This window comes from Sitophilus oryzae, unplaced genomic scaffold (assembly GCF_002938485.1).
Source record: "Sitophilus oryzae breed Bouriz unplaced genomic scaffold, Soryzae_2.0 scaffold_1620_pilon_pilon, whole genome shotgun sequence".
In the NCBI taxonomy this organism is placed as follows: domain Eukaryota; kingdom Metazoa; phylum Arthropoda; class Insecta; order Coleoptera; family Curculionidae; genus Sitophilus; species Sitophilus oryzae.
The window spans coordinates 5,122,989-5,147,788 of record NW_022146304.1 but is presented as its reverse complement, the minus strand read 5'-3'; the positions used below and the strand labels follow the sequence as shown (position 1 = coordinate 5,147,788).

At 31.0% G+C, this 24,800-nt stretch overlaps 1 protein-coding gene across 3 annotated transcripts in view; it reads right to left on the bottom strand.

Annotated features, from left to right (window-relative positions):
- Positions 1 to 24,800, bottom strand: part of LOC115880166 (protein sidekick) — a 709,828-nt gene that overhangs the window by 19,780 nt on the left and 665,248 nt on the right. For all 3 annotated transcript variants that reach the window (XM_030897303.1, XM_030897302.1, XM_030897304.1), the window contains 5 exons: positions 15,551 to 15,670; positions 11,459 to 11,617; positions 11,273 to 11,399; positions 8,964 to 9,149; positions 7,984 to 8,093 (listed from right to left, as the gene is read on the bottom strand). In XM_030897303.1, coding sequence (XP_030753163.1) covers positions 7,984 to 8,093; positions 8,964 to 9,149; positions 11,273 to 11,399; positions 11,459 to 11,617; positions 15,551 to 15,670 — 702 coding nt within the window. The remainder of the gene's footprint in view (positions 1 to 7,983; positions 8,094 to 8,963; positions 9,150 to 11,272; positions 11,400 to 11,458; positions 11,618 to 15,550; positions 15,671 to 24,800) is intronic.

Genomic DNA, 24,800 nt, shown 5'->3' with positions numbered 1-24,800 from the left:
CACAACGCTGAAATTATCAGCAATTTTTTGCAACCAATTTTGGGAATAATTGAATAGCTAACCTAGGTCCAAGCGTTTAGCTGTCGGGGCTGCCGGACTTACGGCTTATGGATTTTTAACTTTGAGGAAGACTAAAGAATCTTATTTTTAAATCGCGTATACTCTAGACAAGAATTAGAAGTGCTTAGTGGTTATGCGAGGGTATCTTTCACCCCCACTGAGTTAATGAATGCCGCGAGAAATGTTCAGAAATGGTCCCGTCTGTGCATAAGGTCGACACAGACACAGAGGTCGACATTTCAAACACATCCTGTAGCAAAATCTCTTGTCATGGTTTGCTACTTATTATTATTGTTATTAGATAACATAGTTTAAATGTGTTGTTGTTGTTTAAATTGTTATAAGATAGTTTAAATTGTTATAAAATTCTGCAACTATCATTGTAAATATTATTTTCGTTTTAATTGCTGCTGACAGCTACCGGTAAGCATTTGTTTTCTGTATAACGGCCGGCGCAGTTCAAAGCCTACTTATTCAAAGTGGGACATTTTTAAAAATTCTATATCTCGAAGCGGAATCGAGCAAAATATCAAGTATGTTATATTTTAAAAAATGTAATTTTAAGTTCTTTTCGATGAATTAAAAATATACAGGGTGCCCCATATAAAAAATCAATTTTTCTGTTGATAACCTTTAAATTATTAGTTTAATTCTACGTAAAAAGGTGCTTTGGAAATGTTTTCATAAAAATACAAAAAATTTTATGGGAAAAAACTTACAACGATTTGTTAAATTTTTTTTAAAAACATCCCGCAACTCCGAAACTGTAACAGATATTGATGTGCAGTTTTTACTATCATGTTTTTGATAAAAATTGAACTCCACCACCGATATTAGTTTTCCTCTATCTCCTATAGAAAAGGGCGTTTCCCTTTAAAAGCGTCCAATTTGACCAACCCTGTATATAGGAAAAACTGAATCTCAATTTACAGTAATTATATTAACACATTACAGATGTAAACTAACACAAATACCTAATATAAACCCAGTGAGTATTAGTTAAGGTAACTTAGACAAATTATAGATAAACTAATTTTTTTTTAATTTTCTTGGCTAAATCCCAATACGTTCGGGAAAACACCGATTAAGAATAAAAAATTCAGAATATTTAGAAACAAGGTTCAAGAGTATTCAATTTTCCAAGATTATAGATAAATATAGATAATACAGAAGAGTATCTCATTAGTAACTTTATTACTCTGACGATCTACGATTAATAACATAAAATATTAGAAAGTATTTAACAATAGAATTCATCAAATAAACATAATTAAGGAATTTAAAGCGTCTTTACATGCTCATGCAGTTAAACAATGTTTTTGTGTTGTTTGGTTAGTTCGATACAATATACAGGATACACTACAGCACGACATTGTTACTAACGTAGTTAGTTTGTGAGTGGAATTAAGACAAACAATAGGTCTAACTACCTAAAGGAATATGAAGTAATAAAACTGCAAACTCTAAGTTCGGGATAATACGCGTTATATTGTTACGATAATACGGGTTAGATTTATACACCTAATCAAGTTTATACCGGGTGCTTTTCAAAAGTGGCTCACCCCCAATAACTATTTTATTTTTTCAAATAAAAAAACGAGATTTGGTATGTTAGTATATGACATAAATTAGGATTAATTGATTTATTCAATTGTTTTTGGTCACTTTCTGTTTCACCGGAAATTACTACAAGTTTTGATTTTTAAATGGCACCCTCGGTATATTTTTACTTTATTCGGTAGAAAATGACACTCTGAATAGAATGACAATATTTTCGCTTATGTTTTATTTGAACATACGGTTCATAACGACTCGAAATACCAAATTATTCGTAAAAAATGCTTTTTCCAGATATGCTAATAAACCACCCTCATTCAATTTGAAAAAATTGAGATATGATTAAAAATACGATTTGGGCATCCTTTAACTGGCCAGGACAAGACACGGAAAACAGTAGACGATCAAAACTATTTTTCCAAGATTAAAAATTAGCGTTTTTAACACAGCCATGGCACTCTAGATTAACATTTAAAATACGATTTTTTTTTAAGTGAAAATGTCAAAAGTTGACATATGATATGTCATTCTATTCAGAGTGTCATTTTCTATCAAATAAAGTAAAAAATACCGAGGGCGCCATCAGGGGCGGGAAAGTGAAATAGCAAAAGCGGTTCCACCTTTTCCACGGAAATTTCAAATAAAATAGTTCCAGCCTCAGGCGCTAGGTGGTAGTGCAATTAATTTTTAGGTTAAGAAGTTGCTACGAGTTATTGCCAGATGGCGCAAAATCAGAATTTTTTTGTAGTTTCCATAGTTTCCAACGGTCAATTGACAATAGTATTGTAATACTATTGTCAAATTCTCAAAAAATATTGTCGTTGTCATAGCGCCAATCATAATATTATCAAATGATTATCAAAACGTTTTTCAAACTATAATTTGTCAATGTAAATATGTGTTTTAATTAGACAATTCCTTTTGTTTGTGGCCCTAAAAATATAATGTAAGTCTTTTATTTTTGCCATCATTTAAGTACCTATTTATACTTACTCCATTTACAAAACTTTGGACGTATTACGTTGGTCATGTTTTATTATAATAAAAGATGTTTAAATATTTGATTTATAAATAAAAACTTTAAATAATAAATAATATTTACAGATGTTTAGCTTTAATTTTATTTAATAATTGTATAAATTATACTGTTAAATCTTATTTTTTACACATCACAACGATACTTGTTATTAGTATTGTTGAATTTGTGTAAAAAATAAGATTTAATAATCAAATTTAATTATTTTAGAGTAAAATTCAATAAATATGCTCATTTAAAAAGCCCGCGCTTCGATCCATTTAAAACAAGCCCTATTCAATAGATGGCGCCACTTCTGTGGGACCATTTTTCAGTATGGCAGAGTCTTTTTCTAGCTAGGTATATTCTTTGGGCGCCATTTAAAAATCAAAAGTTGTAGTCATTTTCGGTGAAACAGGAAGTGACTAAAAACAATTGAATACGTCAGTCAGTCCCGAGGTCAGTCCTAATTTATGTTATAATATACTAACATACCAAATCTCACTTTTTTATCTGAAAAAATTATAAAGTTATGGAGGTGAGCCACTTTCGAGGCGCACCCGGTATAGACTTTTATCCTTGTAGAAGGTGTTTTCAGAGATATTTAGGGTTATAGGCATGAGTAGCATAATATATGCACACTATACAATTTGTATGTATTTAGATCTATACTGAATAGCACAAAACTCATAGCACAACAATAAACTAAAAATGTAAAACCTCAAACACAATATGAGGGTGATACATTTTACTTTAGTAAAATATCTAAAAGATTTATGATCAAGCATGCTTTGAATTTTAACCTCTGACAATTTTTTTTATCTGAAATTGTATGAGAATTTTTTTAACTGTTAAAGTCATAATATAGCCCACTTGATCACAAAACTTTACGATCACACACGATATATTCGTAAGTTGGAAAACACAACATTTTTAGAGCCCTTTGTAACTTTTACTTTTATTAAAGAAAAAGTGTATTTGTCTTTATTGGAAGGATTTCCATAAAGTGGTTGCTATAAGGTAGTTTTAACTAATACCCTATACATAGGCACAAAAAATACAAAACACCACCGTTGCAAAATCTTTGGACTATATATTATAATTCCAGATGCGTCACTTTGTTCATATCTCAACTACTTAGGTGTACTCGGAAGTAACAAATTCATGTGCGATATATATTTCCAGAGGAAGTGTTTCTATTTCAATGGTAATTAATGATCTTGGAGCGTCTTAGCAAATTGAATTATACAGAGCAACATGTTCCTTAATACAGCGAGATTAGTTTATTCAAATGCATCACCTAAATCATAGTCTAGAGTGAAATAATGAATTTTAATGTTTTAAATGTCGAAATATAATTATTTTATTTTAATTTTAAATTTAAGTATAAAACATTAAATGTTACAGTATTGATTTTTGATTCCTGGATTCCTAAATTATATTCTTCTTCTTCTTAAAGTGCCAAGCAGATTCCTGCGTAGGCGACCGTCCATTTGCATCCTGTCAGATTTCTCTATTTAAAGCAGCATTTTGGAGAGACATAAAGTCATGTATTCCCGTCCATTGTCGAATGTTCCTGAGCCATGAAAGTTTTTTTCTTCCTATTCCCCTTTTTCCTTGTAGGATAAGACGTTGGAATTCATAACGAGGACCACGCAGGATGTGTCCCAAATAAGACGTCTTTCTTTTCTTAATGGCGTCGAATAGTTCACGGCTAGTCAGACCGGCTTTTCCAAGGACTTCTTCATTTCTTACCAGGTCTGTCCAAGGGATTCTAAACATTCTTCTAAGAGTCCACATTTCAAATGCCTCCAGTCTGTTTATCGAGGTTACTTTAAGAGTCCAGGCTTCGACACCATACAACAAGACGGACCAGACATAACATTTAACCATTCTATATCTGAGTTGAAAGCTGAGATCATTATTCGTTAGGAATTTTTTAGTTTAAGAAAAGTCGATCGAGCTTGTTCAATTCTGCTTCTGATCTCGACTTCTGGATCCCATCTGTTTGTAACGAGGCAGCCTAGGTATTTAAATTTAGTGACTTCCTCTATTAGAATGCCGTTTAGATATAAAGGGGTGGCAGGGATGTTATTTTTGCTAACCACCATAAACTTGGTCTTCTTTGAGTTAATTTTAGGCCCAGGTGCTCACTTTTCTCCTGAACCATATGCAGAAGTGCTTGAAGGTCGTCAGCGTTGTCTGCCAAGATTACTGTGTCATCGGCATATCTAATATTATTGATTGGGATGCCATTTACTCTTATACCAATTGTACACATTGACATTACCTCGGCAAATGCTCTTTCTACATACAGGTTAAATAGCATAGGTGAGAGAATACAGCCCTGCCTTACCCCTTTCTTTATTTCAATGTCTTCGGTGGTTTTAAAATTTTGAAGCCTTACTTCGGCAGTTTGGTTCCAGTACAGGTTAGCTATTATTCTGATATCTTTATTGTCTAGTCCTAGGTCTTGCATGTATCTTATCAACAGGTCATGTTTCACATTGTCGAACGCTTTTTCGTAGTCAATGAACACCATGAATACATCCCTTCCCCGGTCGAGGCAGTTCTGGACCAGTGTTTGTAGACTAAATATAGCTTCTCTCGTGCCAAACCCATTTTTAAATCCAAACTGACTGTACCCACTGGCTGCTTCACATTTTTTGTATAGCCTAGTATGTAGGATGCGTAAAAAGAGTTTTAAAAAATCTAAATTATATAACTCATTTAAACTATTTTATCTCTAGGTTAAACAAGGTTCTGCGCTTAGAATAATCATTGAGATCTTTTTGGGGTAAATAATAAATTAAGAAAAAATGTCTCTTAAAAAGTTAGATTATTTTATTTAGATTGTCTTCTAATCTAATTAGATATAGTAGTATGTATTTAAAGTAAATTTAATATGTAAAGTCTGTCCCGTGAGAGATATAAACATAAAAATAAATTTACCTTTGAATTGAGAAGACCAGTTGGTTGTTTGCTTTTGGTTGAAATTCCTTAACATTTAACTATTTTTGTTTAATTAGGAAGTAAAAGTGTGTGGTAATCTTTGTACGGTTCATGTCAAATAAACTTTTAGTTACGTCATCGAGGGCTCGAAGGTGAGTTTTGTTGATGTAATAAATAATAACTGTTTATATATTTATAATTAATTTATTTTTGTTTTCTAAAATATTTTCATTAAAAGAACATATATAAAAGTGGACCAAGAACGGTAAACTAATAGGATTGCTCGTCCTCATAAGACGTACGTTCGCCTCTTCCCGCGCTTCAGCTGACAGTTGTGACGTCATTGTAGTCCTTGTCATGATAGTGTGTATTATTAGTTGCCTATGGTAAACTTATAAAAATGACAGCTGAGAAATTTTGAGTTACTTATTTTGTCAATTTTAAATGTGAAAAAGGTGTTTTTAAAGTTTTTAGAGCTATAGAGTGTATAAATACGTTTATTTTGTGTTGTGGATTGTGACAAAGTGCTTACTAAGTGCTTACGATATTGTTTATTATTATTTTAAAGCAAAATATGGAAGTACTTTAAAAAGAATGCCTGCAAAAGGTGATGCTGGGAACTGCTGTTCTTAAAAATGCATTATCCGAGTATTTACTACGATTTATACAGTTAATTTTCTATACTGCATACACATAAGGCGTTTAACTAAATAAACTAAATAATGAACTTTTGCATCCGGCAACCAACAATGCACGTGTGTGTATTATTGGTGACTATACTCTGTTTTTTTTCTCAGGTAAGATTTCGACAGACGATGACAGAAGAAAAGCAGATGACGTCCCATACCAATCTATTTATTTTACTAAAAAAAGTTTCTAATAATTTTTAAGTTAACTATGGATGGGTTTAAATATAAATTCGTCATGCGTCGTCACTTGTTGTTTTTAACCAGTTTTATTGGTTTATTTCAAAAATGACAGATCGTATTTCAATTTTATTGGTTTGACGGAACGATGAACAACAAACGGACGCCGATGCGTATGAACTCGCCTTTAGATTTTTGACGTTTGTCAAAGTCTTGCCAAATATAGGTTATAATTTTGTGACAACTTGTGTCAAATACCCTGCGTTTTGGAAGATGATCACAGAAGATGATGCATTTTGATTCGTGTTATTACGTGTGTTTTGTGTCTTTTGAAGTCAAGTGGAGGAAAAATCGAGTGAAAATTAACTGTAGAACCCAGAGCACAGTTTATTTGAGTTTATGGTTAATACTCGCTGCCCAGGCAGAAAGTCTTAAACAGATACACCAATAAAGTTACTATCAATAAAGTTCGTATACCATCTCGTCGTAGATAAGTGCATCTCGAATATGGTAAGGACCATACTAAACCCATACTAAAAACTGGAGTAGCTGTAAAATATCGACATCACACGATAGGTAAATAATGAATTTTAGTACTGCAGAAAAATAATGTCAAAAGGTACTGGTTTAAAAATTAAGATTAAAGTTAATTAATCAACCTGTGAGGTATAAAATTTGGTAAGTGTTATTATTAATAAAATAGTTTGTTTTATTTATGTTGTTTTATTTATTCCTGCGGAATATTACAAATTTGTATTTGTACATAAATTATATTGATAAATATAATCATAAATGCGGGAAGTTTCACAAAGCTTGAAAGTAAAAAATAGTTCTTTTTTATATTTTTTGGTATGTGGTGTCTTGTTTTTGTTTGTTTTGTATTAACACATACCGTTTTTTATTAAATAAAATAATTCGATTACAATTTTTCAGGTTTGTACAGTTTTTTTCACAATATTTTGAAGTTACTTGTCAGTCAAATTTTAAATACATATATTAATTTTCTGCTATGCGTTCCAGTTGTACCAACTTATTTCTTTGTAAAATAAAATAAACTACTTTGAAATTAAAATGACAGACACATCTATCACTGTCAAGGATCTTCTCGTTGGACAGACTATAATAACCATGACAAGGACTACAATGACGTCACAAAGCGAGGAGTTTTCGCATGCACCTGGCAGACACTTTTGGCTGAATGAGCAGTCCTATTAGGTTAACTGTTCTTGAAAGTGGACAACGCTGTGCCTGTCAAGATTAATCACGTGACTAAAAGTTTATTTGGTACTCATATTTAGTCATATATACACAACAATTTTCATGCAATATTTTCTCTAATTCAACTAACTCAACTAAGTTTTTACTAATTTATCTATAAAAGGCAATAATACGGGAATATTACAAAGATATAAATATACATAGGTATTTCTAGAAGGATAGGTATCATGTTAGTACTACAAGAAACAGGATGTTTTTAACACAAAAACAATGTTTAACCAAATCCAAGGGATATTATTAATAAAATAACCTTACCAAATTCGGGCACTTCTCTTTTTTGCACTATATACTGTTTTATAGGGCTGTTTCCGTCGAAACCAGGTGTCCAGCTAACATTAACAGCTCTCTGGCCTCCAGAGTCCACTCTAAAATTTAAAATTAAAAATATTAAAATTCTAATCTTGTTGCTTTTAGTTCAAAAAACATCGACATACAAGTATATAAACTTTTATTATACAAATAAAACATCGGCGTCATGGATATAGTTTCTTCAGTGAAAGGCGAAAAAATATGAAATAAAAAAAATCTGTAACTTTTGGATATCGTCTACCGACGAAATCGTATTTTTTTCTAGCTGTACAGAGTATATTTAATATATGAAATATGTGAATAATGTAGTCTGGGTCCAAAGGGAAGATTTCGACACAGGAGATTGAAAAACGGGTTTTTGGACGAATTTTAAAATTTTGTATTTTTCGTATTTTTTGTTTAAATAAATAGTGTTGTCATACTTTAAGCTCAAAAATGTTTACTACCAGACCTTGTAGTCGAACACTGTTCTTTTTAGAACCTCTTTTAGTGCGAAGTATACAAGATAGCTCAATAGCCGTAAAAACTCATAGCAACTTTATTAGAATATTTTTAACGGTAAATCGGTAGTAACGGTCTTTCATGTCCCTTAAGTACTGCTAAGAAGGTGAGCTTTGTCGATGTAAATATATTATACCGTATGATCGAGAAAAAACGGCGTCAACGATGGCTATGAAATGAAGATCGCTGTCATTTTATATGTAAATTTATATGGGAAATGTCATTGATCGTCATTTCCCAGCCAACTGGACGCCGTTTTTTTTTCGATCATACGGTATATTATAACTGTTTATAAATTTATAATTAATTTATGTTTATGTTTTCTAAAATATTTTGATTAAAAGAAAATATATAAAAGTGGCAACGCTGTGCCGGTCAAGCTTAATCACGTGACTAAAAGTTTATTTGGTATAAACTGTATATACCTTTCTGCTTTAACGTTGGTAGGAGCAAATGGCAGCTCGATAACACTGAGTTTGGCTGAACGCGTCTCATTCCCTCCAGGAGATCGTACCGAACAAGTGTACTGTCCCACGTCCGAAGCCCTGACAGCTTGAATTTCCAAGGTTCCATCCTGAAGTACACTCGTTCTTTGAGTTGCTCTGATAGGTCTGAAAATTCATACAAAAATAAATTAGAATGCCTCGTCTGAAGGTGAAAAATAAACTTTCCTCAAACTAGTCATAAAGTCTGTCCAGTGAAAGAAACGGCGATTACGATAGACAATAATGGACAGAAAAAAATAATTTGCTTTTGATTTGAAAAACAACAAAAAATGGCAAACCGTAGCTGTCACTGGCCGAAATTCTATGGTTAAACAGACTATAATATTTTTACGATGCTTTAAAAATTATTTCTCTATGAGGTCTATAATTTATCTATTTTACTTAGGGTGGCTGCAACGACGTCCCATAATCCTGCCATTAAAACATAACAGCTGGTTTTTATATATAAAAACCAATTGTTATATTTTAACAGCAGGATTACGGGACGTCGCGTCGCGTCGTTGCAGTTACTCTAAGTCAGTTATAAGTCCATTCATGAATAAAATAAATTTAAAGTGGATAAAGTAGGCCGTTTTGTTTACTGTGATAATGTGTTGCACGATAAAAAGTTTTATGAATTACCAATCACTCAATTTATCTGTCAACATCCAACGCCTGCTTAATCATACTTTTTTGTCATACAAGCTTACTTCGGCTTTTCTGTATTACCGATTCTGAACCATCCTAGAAATGGAATACGCCTGCGCAGAGTAATATATGCAGCAATTGTTTCATCTATGGTGCCCGGTGGCGTAGAGGTACAGCTCTCGTCTAGCAATGTGAAGGTGTGGGTTCGAATTCTACAGCCAGCATTTCATCAGCCGACTATTTTTATTAAAATAAAAATAGTTTAGGTACCTAGGACGACTCAGCCTTAAATGAGTACTTAAGATTCACAATCCTGAGGTAATAATAGGCGGTTGAAGCGTAGTGCTAGCCACATTACCTTCCTTATATGCCAAATGGCTCTAGCATGGCAAGCTGTACCTTGCTACTCCCAAGGCGTTAGACGCTATATACGGGAGTTATTATTTTTTTTTCATCTGCGCATGCGCGGTAACGGTTCAGAATCGGTGATAAGAAAAACTAAGCTAATACTTTTGAAATAAAACCGAATGATAAAAAAACGACGGCAGTGGAATAACAATCTGACAATTTTGACGAGGTCGGTCTCTGGAAATCATTTATTAAAAATTGACTTTAAATTTGTTAAAAATTGACATAAAATTTGTTAAAAATTGACACTAATTATGGAAAGATTAAAAAAGGAAGTTTTCAGGCACACAAATCTATTTCAAAAAAAAATCTTCTGGAATTTTATACTACGCCATTTAAAAATCATTTTTACGACGTCTGGGCACAGAATAATACACCATACAGAAGCGACAAAGAGCTTTGAATAGCATTGGTCAAATGGGAACTAATTGCGTGACGTCACGTTTGACATCCGTGCGCCTTGAACAGCATTTCACACTGAAAGAAAATTGTTAGATTTTAATAGAAAATGATGAAAGGCAGGTTTATTTAATTTTTAAAAACTAAAGGGGTTTAAATCAGTATTTTTATTTAGAGTTAAAAATAAATAAATAATTATGAAATATATTTTTTAGTCTTTTATGCATAATATCTAGAAATAATTATGCCTGCGGTCGTGAATTTTTTTTGGTGTATAATTCTTTGACGTCACGTTTGACAGTTAACCAGCATTGCCCCCTCCTAAAAATTTTGAAGAAAATCTCTTTGTCGCTTCTGTATGGTGTATATTTTGTGGTCTGGGACTTGACCTCGCTAAAATTATCATCGATTTTCATTCCCCAGCCATCTTTGACGCCTTTTTTTCGATTGTATGGTATTTTCTTTACAGTTAGTACAAATATGAAACAAAAATCAGGATATGGTAGCTACAGTTTTAGAGAGGTTAATAGGTTTACGAGAAAATATTTAAAAATATCAGTTTGTACCGAAGAGCACAAAACAGATATAAAATGGCATATTTTATGGGGTTGGAAATTTATATACATGGTATATTTTATAGGGTTGGAAATCATATAAATTTTCAGTGTTTTTATCATACACACATACATGCAAAAAGTAAACTGCGGAATCTCTAGAATAAGCAGTCATATGATAAATACAACTATTAAAAAAATAAAGTTGATTAATATCTTTGATGAGAAAATAACACTTACTGTTTCTCCCGAAACCAATCCAGCTCATATGGAACAGCTGGATCCGAAGAAATTTTGCATTGGAGTGTAGCTGTATGTCCTAGCAAAACTCTCGTATCTACAGGAGGTTGAACTATTTGAGTTCGAACTAGAAAATAAAAATCTTTGTAATTATCCGCATCTCAAAAATAAATATTTGTAGTTTACCTAATACAGTTAAAAAGGCTGTTCCTCTAACTTCGCCTGCCTCATTTGCTCGTATACAAGTATATTCACCAGCATCCCTTTCTCTTACAGCTGCTATTAATAGATCGCCTGTGTCTGGCAGGATCTGTACTCTACTAGAAGTCTTAACTTCCTCCTCGCCTAAAGAACAAACTATGTAAGTATAATTATTATTTCGAAAATAGACCATTTCTAACAAGCAGTTGCAGCCTTTATGCCTAAACAGCTAACAAGCCTTTATACCTGGTGTTTTTCAAAAGTGGCTCGCCCTTATAACTTTTTTATTTTTGCAGATAAAAACAAAATAAAAAAACGAGATTTGGTATGTATGTATACGACATAAATCAGGATTGATTGATGTATTCGATTGTTTTCGGTCACTTCCTGTTTCACCGGAAATGGCTACAACTTTGATTTTTTAATGGCACCCTCGATATTTTTTTACTTTATTCGATAGAAAATGACACTCTGAATAGACTGACATATCATATGTCAACTTTTGACATTCTCTCTTAAAAAAATACTTTAAATTTCAATCTACAGTGCCCTGGCTGTGTTAAAAACACTAATTTTTAATTACGGAGCTTTGGAAAAATAGATTTGATCGTTTAATGTTTTTCGTGTCTTATTCTGGCCAGTTAAAAAAATGCCCAAATCGTATTTTTAATCATAACTCATTTTTTTTTTCAAATGGGACGAGGGTGGTTCATTCGCATATTTGGAAAAGGCCTTTTTTACGAAGAATTTGGTTACCATACACTTGGTCTTTCGAGTCAAATTGTCGTTACATTTATGGCTATGGCACTCGAAATTTAAATTTAAAATGCTATTTTTTTAATAGAAAAAGTTGACATATGATATGTCTTTCTACTCGGAATGCTATTTTCTATCAAAGAAGTAAAAAAATACCGAGTGTGTCATTTAAAAGTTGTAGTAATTTCCCGTGAAACAGGAAGCGACCAAAAAGAACTAAATACGTCAATTAATCCTAATTTATGTCATATACTAACATACCAAAAAAATTTCGTTCTATTATCTCAAAAAATAAAACAGTTATAGGGGTGAGCCACTTTTGAGAAACATCCGGTATGTTATACTCAAATTCGACCCAACCTTAAAAATTACAAGAAACATGAACGCTCACATCGGTTATAAACGTAACTGCTAATAGATCAAATTCTTCAGTCATTAGCAATATAATAATGTTCTAAATCTCGAAATGTTCAGACTAAAATTATTAATATTAAAGAAGTTATTTTTAACGCATATCCGATCGACTTTATTGAATATAAACACAACAGGCAAAATTAACACATATAATATAATGCCAATGACATTTAATAGGTTTTCAGCATCAAACATAACGTTGTTTACTTTTTATTGATGTGTTTATTAAACACGATTTAATTTGATATTTATTAAACAGACTGTTATTTCCTCACTAATTACATGTATTTAGAGTACAATTAATTCTGGAAATTTCGTTCTGTTAATTGTTTACTTGTTACGAGCTATTAATATAATCATTTTCGAAAATAGTTTATTAGCCTGTGATTGAAAGTTCTGGGTATTTATTATTTTGTTGTGTTTAGAAATAAAGCTAATTTTCCTGTTTAATAGTTTCGACATCAAAATGAAACACTAATTCGCCACAATATACAAAATAGTATATTGTTTTATTAGGAGTAAAAATGACACTTTTTGTAGGTGAGGCTGTACGTTTGACATTGCAGGCGAGGCACAAAAAGGCATTTTTTCTCCATATAAAACATGCTATTTTTTCCAAACGCCACAAATGATCTTTAAATAATTTCAAGCGTTTCTTCAACAATTTCAAGAGTTTTAATTTTAATACTAGGCGATAAATGACTTTCATATATTGTCAATCACGTCGCAAATATTAATACTTTTGTGACGTTTGAAAAAAAAACACTTTTACTTTTGCACTGGACGCGCGTTTCGCTAACCATGTAGCATCATCAGCAGATGATTAAAACTGTTTTAATCTTATCATAGTTTTAATTATCATTTTGTTTAAAATATAACATTTTCGATACTTTTTAACCGGGATTCCCGAATAGCGTCTTTTTCCCAAAATTGAGTCTACTAAAATTTCGGCCTAAATTAAATGTATTTTTCTCCACTATTTCAAATGGAACACCCTGTATTTGGTATCATAAACAAACAGAGTTTTATTTAATCTCTTTGTTTTATTATGTTGTTAACATTAATTTTGGATATAAAAATAATTTCGATAAAATTTATGTCATAATACAGGGTGTCAAAAAAATTTATGTTATAAAATCAGAGTCCAAAAAAAAACAATTTTTTTAAAGATTTGTTTTTATTTTAATCGATTTTTTTTTTATTTTAATCAATCTTCTATTTAAATCGGATTTCCAAATGGTTAACGACTTATTTCCAGTTAAAGTCGGTACTTTGCTCGATACCGATAATATTAAGATTTCCACGGCGCGTGTCGTTTTTCCAGATCGGTAACCGATATATTCTGCAAACTTTGCCGATGCCCCTATATCCGCAAAAAAAGTCGCGTGAGTAAAAGTCAAAGATATTTTATTTGGAAATAGTCATAAGCCGAGAAGAAAATTAGTAGTATCTAATGGCGCATTCTCACGACTCTTGACGTGTACTTGACGAAACTTTGAGAAAAAATAATTCTTCATAAAAATTTTTGCTTGTTTTAAAATGGTTAATCCCGTTTTTACTTTTCCAAATATCCATACCGTTTTAGAGAAAATGAAAAAAAACATGAAAATGTAGTTGACTTTTTTCCTAAAAATTAAAAGGCGTGTCTATGGTAGGTAATATAATTTCGATTTCATGCTTTGATAGATCATTATAATTAATTTTGATTAACGTCATATTTTTTGATGTTGTTAAAGTATCACATTTTCCAATAACTATTACCACCCTTTCCGTAGCATTGAACTAAATAAATTTTGTGCTTTTTTAACATTTTAAAGCAGCAAAAAATATGACGTTAATTAAAATTCTGTCAATAATAAATCTATCAAAGATGCTATCAAAGAATGAAAAAGAAATTATATTACCATAGAAATGCGTTTTGATTTTTAGGACTTGGAAAAAATTCAACTACATTTTCATGTCTTTTTTATTTTCTCTAAAATGGTATGGAAATTTGGAAAAGTAAAAACGGGATTAGCCATTTTAAAACAAGCGAAAATTTTTATGAAGAATGATTTTTTCTCAAAATGTCAATAATAAAAAAGTTTTTCCTCTTGAACAGACAATCCGGACATACTGTGGATTATTAATATATGGTATTTTTGAAATGGACATTTTATGACAAATTTACTGGACAAAAATATTACAACATACCGTTTAAAAATACAACTTTAGTGCTAAAATATATTTGAACCATCCTGTGTAACTATCAAACAGTTACAAAACGCGCTTTACCATTTTACGTATATTTTGAGAATAAAATAAACTTAAAAACTCAAACAGGAGATCTGACAAAAGTCTTTCGTCACATATACAGGGCGAGTCTTAAATAAGTGCAAATATTTTCAGGGCCGGTAGTTCTCGATAAAAGAAACATATTTTCTCTTTACCGTTTTTTCAAATAAATCTAAAAAACGACAAAGAGATATTTTACTTTGAAAATTTCCAAAAAAAAAAATATTTTTTGCTAAAATTTTGAGAACCACTGGATTTTCTTTCTTGTAAATTTAATCTACTACCTATATTGGCATATTATCAAGAAATTATGTTTTTTAACTAAAAACTAAAAAAAAATCCAAAAATGTTCTCAAAAAATTCCGAATTTACAAAAAAAAATCTCGAAAAAAACCTCAAAATTTTGCTTCTGGGGTCGAAATATACTACCCCCAAAAATATTTGCACTTGTATACAAAAACAATAACAAATGCCCACTATTAATTTTCAAATTTAATACTGTATCAAAATACGAACATAAAAAATAATTTCTACAATGAAAAATATACTGAGCAAAACTCTGCTTACTCAGTTTACATTATAATACGTACGTTACACCAGACACAAAACAGACTTTTACTTTTAATCACTTACCATTAAATATCCACGTTACGTTAGGCACGGGAGCGCCAGCTGCCCTACAGGTCAACGTCGCGTCCTGCCCGTCCAACACCGTCATATTCCTAGGTCTTGTCTCCATCACCGGCTGGGCAGCTAAAATCACCAAAACATTCAGAAAAATCACAGGAAAACACCGCATTTTCGATCATAGTTCATCGCATTCGTGCATTCGAGCAACAGCACACCAACTATAAACAAACCGCGTTTAAACCGGCGAACAGACAGACACTGAAAGACGGTTGGTTGAAGACAGGTAAAAAAACACACTGAAAGGTGCTGGCAGTTAGAGTGGTGCCAGATCCGGAGGGTAAGGGATATAAAGCAAGGGCCTTTTTAGCAGTTAAATAGGGAAAAGTATATATGGTGCGTATATAGGTGTAATTAATGAGAATTGGGGTCGATTTTGTAGTAAGCGTGTAAGTTGTGTAATCTAGTATAAATATAGATAAGTTAGATTGTGATAACAGATCGTTGTATTAGGACAGAATACATAATTTTTTCGATAACGCAAACTTTGCTATCAAAAAGTAGAGATTTTGTTGTTTAGAAACTGCTGAAAGTATTTTTATTACTCAGGGCGAGTCAACAATAAAGTTGATTATTTCCTTTGCTTTTAGAATTATGAAAAAATGCTGAATAGAGAAATTTTACGGAAGTTTAGGCTACGCACTGACAGGCAATTTTTAATCGACCTGATATCAGGGCCGGCGGAAGGAAAATATTGAGACCGGGCGAGTACCATATCTGGCGCCCCCCCCCCTCTAATAGTTATTATAACTCTCTCTTTCCTTCAATACTATACTTTAACTACAACTAAGCATATTTATGCTACTTTAACAATAATTTTTTACTTAAAGATACTTCAAAATTCTTCTCTTCGTTCAATCTTAGTCTACGGTTATTGTTTTTTCTACACCGGGTGCGTCTCAAAAATGACTTACCTCTATAACTTTTATTTTTTTTTTAGATAAAAAATCGAGATTTGGTATGTCATATAGTATATGACATAAATTATGTTCGATTGACGTATTCAACGTTTTCGCTTAAAAAATCGTATTTTAAATTTCAATCTAGAGTGCCATGATTGTGTTAAAAACACTGATTTATTAATTTAAACAAGGAGCATTGGAAAAATAGATTTGATCGTCTAATGATTTTATTTTAATCATATCTTATTTTTTTTCAAATGAAACAAGGGTGGCTCATTTGTAAATTTGGCAAAAGCATTTTTTTCGTATAATTTGAAACCACACACTTGGTATTTCGAGTCAAATTGTTACAAATTATTCGCCGTTATGAACCGGATGCTACAATTTCAAATAAATCATATGCGTAAATGTCAAAAGTTGACATATAATATGTCATTCTATTCAAAGTGTCATTTTTTCCTATCGCATAAAGTATAAAATATAATAGTTAATATATACCAAAGATGCTATTTAAAAATCAAAAGTTGTAGTCATTTCCATTGAAACAGAAAGTGACAAAAAACAATTGAATACATCCAATTAATCCTAATTTATGTCGTCTACTAAGATACCAAATCTCGTTTTTTCATCTGAAAAAATAAACAAGTTATAGGGGGTGAGCCGCTTTTGAGACGCACCCGGTATATAGAGCTATAAGAAATAGAATTCCAACTTCGGCAGTCTCGTTCTGGTATAAGTGATCTTTGAAAACATTAGTATAAAATACCACGAACAAATCAAATTTATATTTTTTATTTTATTTTGTTTAAGATTCTTCAACGAAAATGAATTCGCAAATCCCAGTTTCGAATAGAGCACCCAAAATACATATAGAAAAGCTTAATAGAAAAGGATAATTCAAAACTATCCCAAAGCTTTCGTGCTAAGGATTTTTTTGAGCATAATTTCAGTAAACTATAATAGGATACGTCTAGGATATAGTAGTGTTTATAATGTTTAGTAAAGTAAACGCCACGAATGTTTGGGAGTGATTCATCGCTTGATGAAGTTAGAATCGACACGCGCGCTATCATTTTTACATTAAAAACGTAAATTTTTACCGCAGACGTAGTTTTTAAAGGCCCGGTCTAATCATCTGCCTACGCTCCTCCTACTTACTTACTCTAAAATGTTAGCGTGATTGACAAAGACCATACTATATCGCGTTTCTTTGATTGATTCGTTTTTGTGCGTCAGTCCATTGACACACATTGATGTGCTTACAGTGCGACCAATGGGGCATTCCATTTTATATTTATAACCAAATATATGTTTTGACAAGACTTTGACAGTTAAAACAACAAATTACAACAGATTATATATTGATTATTATAATGACTTGAAACACCACGGCACTGGAATTAAGTTTTATGTGATCTTGAACAGATTAGTTCACATGGTAGCGACCGATAAGTCACTCCCAAACATTCGTGGCGTTTACTATAGTAGATATTTCTTCCCTATGTGGGTATGGTAATTGCTAATATTTTAATGTGGAAATTGATAGTAAAAGATAGTAAAAGATTAATTATTGATCTGGTTTTTCATTACTATTTGTTTAGATTAGTGTTTTTAAATATTTCAGTTGCCGTCGTGGCGCCCCTCGCATGCAGCGCCCCGGGCGGCCGCCCGGGTCGCTCGGCCCTTCCGCCGGCCCTGCCTGATGTATAAGCTGATATAAAACTCATAATTGTTTTTAAAATAAGTAAAAAAGTTCCTATAAATGTATGTCCTAAAATGCTTAATTTCATTTTTATTTCGATTTTGTCCAAATAATTTCTGAAGTAAGGTCAATATTTAGATGAAAATTGGTGTCTGGGAGTTTTTTGACATGAGAAATTTGGATTTTTATATTAATACATGTGTTTTAACTGGTTTGAAGAGTAATAACTTTTTGTCTCCGTACCTGTATAAAACTACTGAGTGAAAAAATATACATTTCCGTGAATTTTTACATAAAAAAGATCTCTTCTCTCTACCGTTCTCAAGATATTTATCATGGAAATAGCCAATACATGTCATTATTGACAAATAATAAACACGTTGAGTGTAGTTATTTGACTGAAATAACCATTTTGAGAGAAATTTTATTTTTTTTTAAAATCAATCACACATTTTTATGTGAAAAAAAATATGATAAAACAGTTTCTGTTGATCTTTTGGCACGAAAACATTTCAAATTTATGATTTCAGTCTAATAACTATTTAGTCAACATGTTTAATTTATGTCAATGATGATAGGTATTGATAATTTCCATTCCAAATATCTCGAAAAACATTACTCGTAGCAATTTTTACCAAGAGAACTTTTTTACGTAAAAAATGTGGTAAATGTATATTTTTTTACTCAGTAGTTTTATACAGGTACGGACGAAAAGTTATTATTCTTCAAACTAGTTAAAAATATGTAGGTGGCGACCTCGACAATTAGGTGCCTGATTGATTAAAATCAAATTTCTTATGTCAAAAAATTCCCAGACACCAATTTTCATCCAAATACTGACGTTTTTTTTAAATTATTTGAAAAAAAATCGAAATAAAAATGAAACTTCTACACCCTGTATCTCTGAAACCAATCATTTTAGGACATACATGTATACGAACTTTTTTACTTATATTTTTATCTGCAGAATATGCTGCCGAAGTTTCCGGAATACAGTTCGGACCACCCTGTATAAAAACCCTTAATGGTCAAAGTTTACAGCATTAAAAATATATTCTGTAAACTTTGTAATGGGTTGACATTTGACTCAAAACTACCCTTTTTTATTATTCACAAAAAATCAACCCAGTTTTGCGCGCGTTTGTTTTGAAACTCCCTGTAGACTGATAAAAATATTATCTTACTATTTTATACAACAAAATTATAAATAAATAATCAATCAAGTCATAATAATCCTAATGTGCTTGCATTAAAAAAACTTTTCACATTTGAAATAATCCGATAAAAGTGCATCATATAGACAAAATACAATGTTTATATTTCATATTGATTGACATTAATCTTATCATATTTGTGTAATGCAGATTACGGCGGAGCACAAGTGCTGTACCAAATAAAATCGTTTTAATTACTATTTTATTAATCATCCTACAATATATTTTATACATACATATTTTATTTCAACATTTTATATTTTTTAAAATGAAGAACGCGAAGATTATAGTCTGTCCAATTAGTCAGGGAATATTTTGACAGCCGACATCCAAAAAAAAAGACAGAAAATATAAGTTGTCTGTGAATTAAAATTACCAACACAACTGTCGCTGTCAGGGAACTTCCGGTTAGACAGACTATACTTAAAAAAATTTCGCTAATTTAAATTTTTCCTTTACTAACAGCTCACGGCATTTCTTATTAAAATTATTATGCTTCGGTTATGGGAACAAATAGCGTAGTTTTATGTTTTCAGAAAAATAAAACATTTCAGAAATAATTTAAAAGAAAGCGTTCAATTTTCCCTATACTAAGCTACATTTTCACTTAAAAGTAAAAAAGAACAATAATTAAGAACATAATGAAATATTAGAATAAGTAAAATAAAGTAAATTACAGTGTGTGTGATATTACTAACTGCCGCCTGATAGCAAAAAAACGGCGTCATAGAGGCATTTGAAATGACCAACTCCTACTGATACATGTATAGCGAAATTTGACTCCAGCGTTTGTTTTTGCTTTGAATTAGATTAAAAATGAAAATAAAATTTAACCTTTCTATAATTTGACCTTTCGTAAATCTTTGACATTGTATACCGGGTACGTCTGAAAAGTGGCTCATCCCTATAACTTTTTTTAGTTTTTCAGATAAAAAACGAGATTTGGTAGATTTGGATAGGAGGTATTCAATTCTTTTCGGCCACTTCCTGTTATTTTCCACCCTCGGTATTTTGTTACTTTATTTGGTAGAAAATGACACTGTGAATAGACTGACGTACCATATGTCAATTTTTGATATTTTCGCTTAAAATAAAATTGTATTTTAAATTTCAATCTAGAGTGCCATGGCTGTGTTAAAAACAGTAATTTTAAGGAGCCTTGGAAAAATAGATTTGAGCGTCTAATATTTTTAGTGTTTTTAGTATTTTATCCTGGTCGTTTATAAAAGATGCCCAAATCGTATTTTTAATGATATCTCAATTTTTTCAAATGGAACAAGGGTGGCTCATTAGCATATTTGGAAAAATATTTTTTTTTACAAATAATTTGGTACCACACACTTGGTATTTCGAGTCCAATTGTCGTAATCAACCGTATATTACAATTTCAAATAAACCATATGCGAAAATGTCAAAAGTTGACATATGATATGTCATTCCATCCATTCTATCAGAGTGTCATTTTCTATCGAATAAAATAGAAACATGATGTGAATATTTTATATGTAATTTTTTGGATTATGTTCGACACTATTTTTTTGATATGACACAACACTGATGAAGGCTGTAATGTTGGCCGAAACGTTTTTTTTTAAACCAAATAAAGATAATGAAAAACCAAATGAAAACTTAATCAGCGTTTTTCCCGAACCTAAATCCCAAAAAATCAAAAATTTTAGAATATTTAGAAACAAGGTTCAAGGGTATCAAATTTTCCAAGGATAAAGTAGAAATATACCGAGGGTGCCATTTAAAAAATAAAAAGTTGTAGTCATTTCCGGTGAAACAGGAAGTGACCGAAAACAATTGAATACGTCAATCAATCTTAATTTATGTCATACACTAACATACCAAATCTTGATTTTTTACCTGAAAAAATAAAAAAAGTTACGGGGGTGAGCCACTTTTGAGATGCACCCGGTATATTTCGATTGACACAAAACTTGTCAAACATTAATATTTGGAAAAGAAAGAAAGCAAAACTTTCCCAGATACGCAAATCACGCATAGGCAAATCAATTATTTATAAAAATATTTTTCTGGAGACTGAACCTCTGTGTCGGCTTGTTTTGAAAACCCTGACAAGCTTCCAAAAAACCGTCAAAGCTTTTTGTGAAGCCGGTTTTTTACGTCAATTTTTAATAAACCCTTGTATGCCAATACAAAGGTCGTTCCGACAAAAGTTCTCATCGATTGATATTTCGGGAGCTATTATGACGCCGACTATTTCGATTGTATCAATGGTTTATCTCCATGTAATTTTTATAAACCGAGTCTAACAGATCTATACGCAAAAATATACACATTCTTTTTTATTGATATATCCCGATTTTTAAAAACTGGCTTTATCTTCGTCAAACTTTGATGTGATTGAATTGATTTTAAAAATTCAACTGGATATCGGAAAATAACCGAAAATAAATCTCATAAATTACTAATTCACTGAAAAATAAACTGGATTAAAATGATTTAAAAGCATTATTATTTGGAGTTTTAACAACTTTTAAAGGATATGGAGTTACATAGAGTTTAATGCTCTAATATTTTTCCTTTTTTATAACCACTGATTTCCAAAAATGTACCTTTTATTGGGTGTTTTTTTGTGTCCGGAAATATGATTAAGGATCACGAATAACAATATAATATGTTTGAAGAAATTTGAACTTTATTTTTAGTGGAGTGCTTTACGCCCTTATGAGATACAAACCTCGGAATTCATTTACTGTGAACGAATTTTTATAAAACTTTTTGCCATTGTATTGTTAATAAGATATATTACAAAGTTTACCTATTTAAATTCGTTGCTTTCACTTTAGTATTTAAATTAGCGATGGGAACTATCGAATGAATTAGACTATCGAATGGTTAATGAATGAATGATTTCAACTATCGAATGGTTTTATTCGAATAAAATCATTCATTCATTTGTATACTAAAGCATATTTGACAACCTCGCCGTGCGACTAAATGGTTATCGTTGAGCCACGACTATCGAATGCTTTTGATAAATGAAATTTAGTATTCGTTTGATTTTTGTATGCGTCGGTGCATTATTAGTTCTTCCAATTTTTATAACTTCGCCGTATAAATACTGTGCTATTTTTGCGTTTATTAAAATAGTTAAAATACTAAAATAGTAGTTATTTTTTAATTTTATTTATTGACGATTGTGTGCATGTGCAGGTGGTCAAAATTTTTCCGAAAATTTGTGTGGTTTTCCGTAGTCCGATCTTTCAATTATTTAATTTTATATGGTATATGGTCTATTTTTTAATGGGAAATTTTGAGAAGTAGCAATTTTTAAGAGAGATGAGATGAACTTACAATTAATTTTAAAAATACATATTTGTATTTTAGATGTTTTAATAATATGAATTAGTTTAACTTAATAATCATATTTAAGTAATGTGGTTGTATAATCATATTTAAGTAAATGGTTATCGAACTCAAACTATGGGGTGAGAAAATTAAAATGAAAGTTTTACACGTGCCAATTTAAAAAAAAAAGTTAACGATGTTTATATTTTGTTTATGTTAATTCTCTTACATGTAGTTTTTTGCGAAGAAAAAATATTTCATTTATTATTTTAAGTAAATGCCAGTAAAAGTAAATATAATTTTTAAATAGTAATATAAAGCACCTAATATAAATAATTTTGATTTCTAATTTTTTATTTATATTTTCCTTCCATTACACTGCATGCTTAGAAAATTAATAAATGTTTATATTTCATGATTTTAAAATTTGTTGTTAATATAACAAATTAGTTCTGTAATTATTATTATTTAATAAACCAACGTTGCCAAAAAATTTAGAGACTATATTATTTTTAAATAGGATCTAATATAAATAATTTTGACATCTAATTTGTTGTTTATATTTTGCTACTACTTAAAAGAAAATATTTATATTAAATGATTTTAAATTTTGTTGTTAATAGGTATAACAAATTATTACTGTTATTATTATTTATTAAACCAGTTTTTGCTAAAAAACATTAAAAATAATTTTCCTACATCCAAAATAACAAGTATTATTGCAGTGTAACAACAGAATATTAATAAAAAAAATGCAGAATATACAGTATGTCTATATATTCCCTAATTAACTAAAGCCAAACAATAATATTCTTTGCTAATATCAATTAATACCAAAATATGGCAACAGCGCCTATCATAATGTATTTTCTGTGTAAATACTAGCACCTCAATAAAAAAAATAATGTGTCCTTATCTATATCTGACTCCGCAAAAAATCAAAGATGCCGGCTTCTTTCATAGCATTGCCACCGACCGCTGTCGGGTTTCTCGGAAAGAAACCTACGTCGCCGGGCGACAACTAAAATTCAGTTAATATTTTATTATAATGGATCCTGACGAATGAATGAATTTCATAAATGAATGAATTTTATAAATGAATGGTTTTTGCTGCCGAATTACTAGAATACAATATTTCAAGGCAGATGACGGATCTATTCGATAATTTTAATTCGAATAGTTTTCAACGAATGTTTTCTTACTAACTATCGAATTATTCGAATGAATTGCAACTATCGAATGTTTCGATAGTATTCATTCGATAGTTCCCACTACTAATTTAAATAAACACACACATATACAAATGCATACATACAAGATGGCTCCGTTTTCCGGAAAAGCTCTGTATCAGGATTCCTATTTGAGATTTTCACTCCAAACCTTTTACAAAATATTATGTTTAATAGTAGTTCACATTTCAAAAATATTTTTATAGATATACAGGGTGAGTCAAATATATATCAATTATTTATTCGAGTTTAGTGAATTCTGATTCCAAAAATACCTTAATACCATGGAGTATATTAAATGGTCTTTGAATTATAACCACCTCCATGAGGACGTCAATACAGACGTCCAGGAACCTTCGTATGAGAACTTCTAATCGAGACCAGATCGACTTATTGTAAGTTTATCGCTAAGAAATCGCCGTTTGCCAGCTTTTCAAATTGATAATGAATTGCACTTAAGAACCGTACATATTAACTAACGGACTACAAGAAGAAGATTAAATGAAGCAAATCTTATGCCAAGAAGGCCTGCTTCGGGATCAGAACTTACTAGATGTGTTGACTAGGCCCAAAAGCAAAGGCATGGTCTTAATGTAAAAATTACGAAAAATGTTAGTGCCTTCTTTAAAACCGAATATTTCCAACAAAAATAAAGCTAATGAGATGAACCAAAAAACAAACCATCGAGAAAGGATGTATCTAGATGATAAAATAATTTTTAAATTTCTTGCTGTTTTAACATATTTCACAGAGTGTTTCAAACTTTCATCAAAAATATCAACATTTTGTTTTCCCTCGTATAATTAACAGATGGGGAGTTTCATTTTTAAT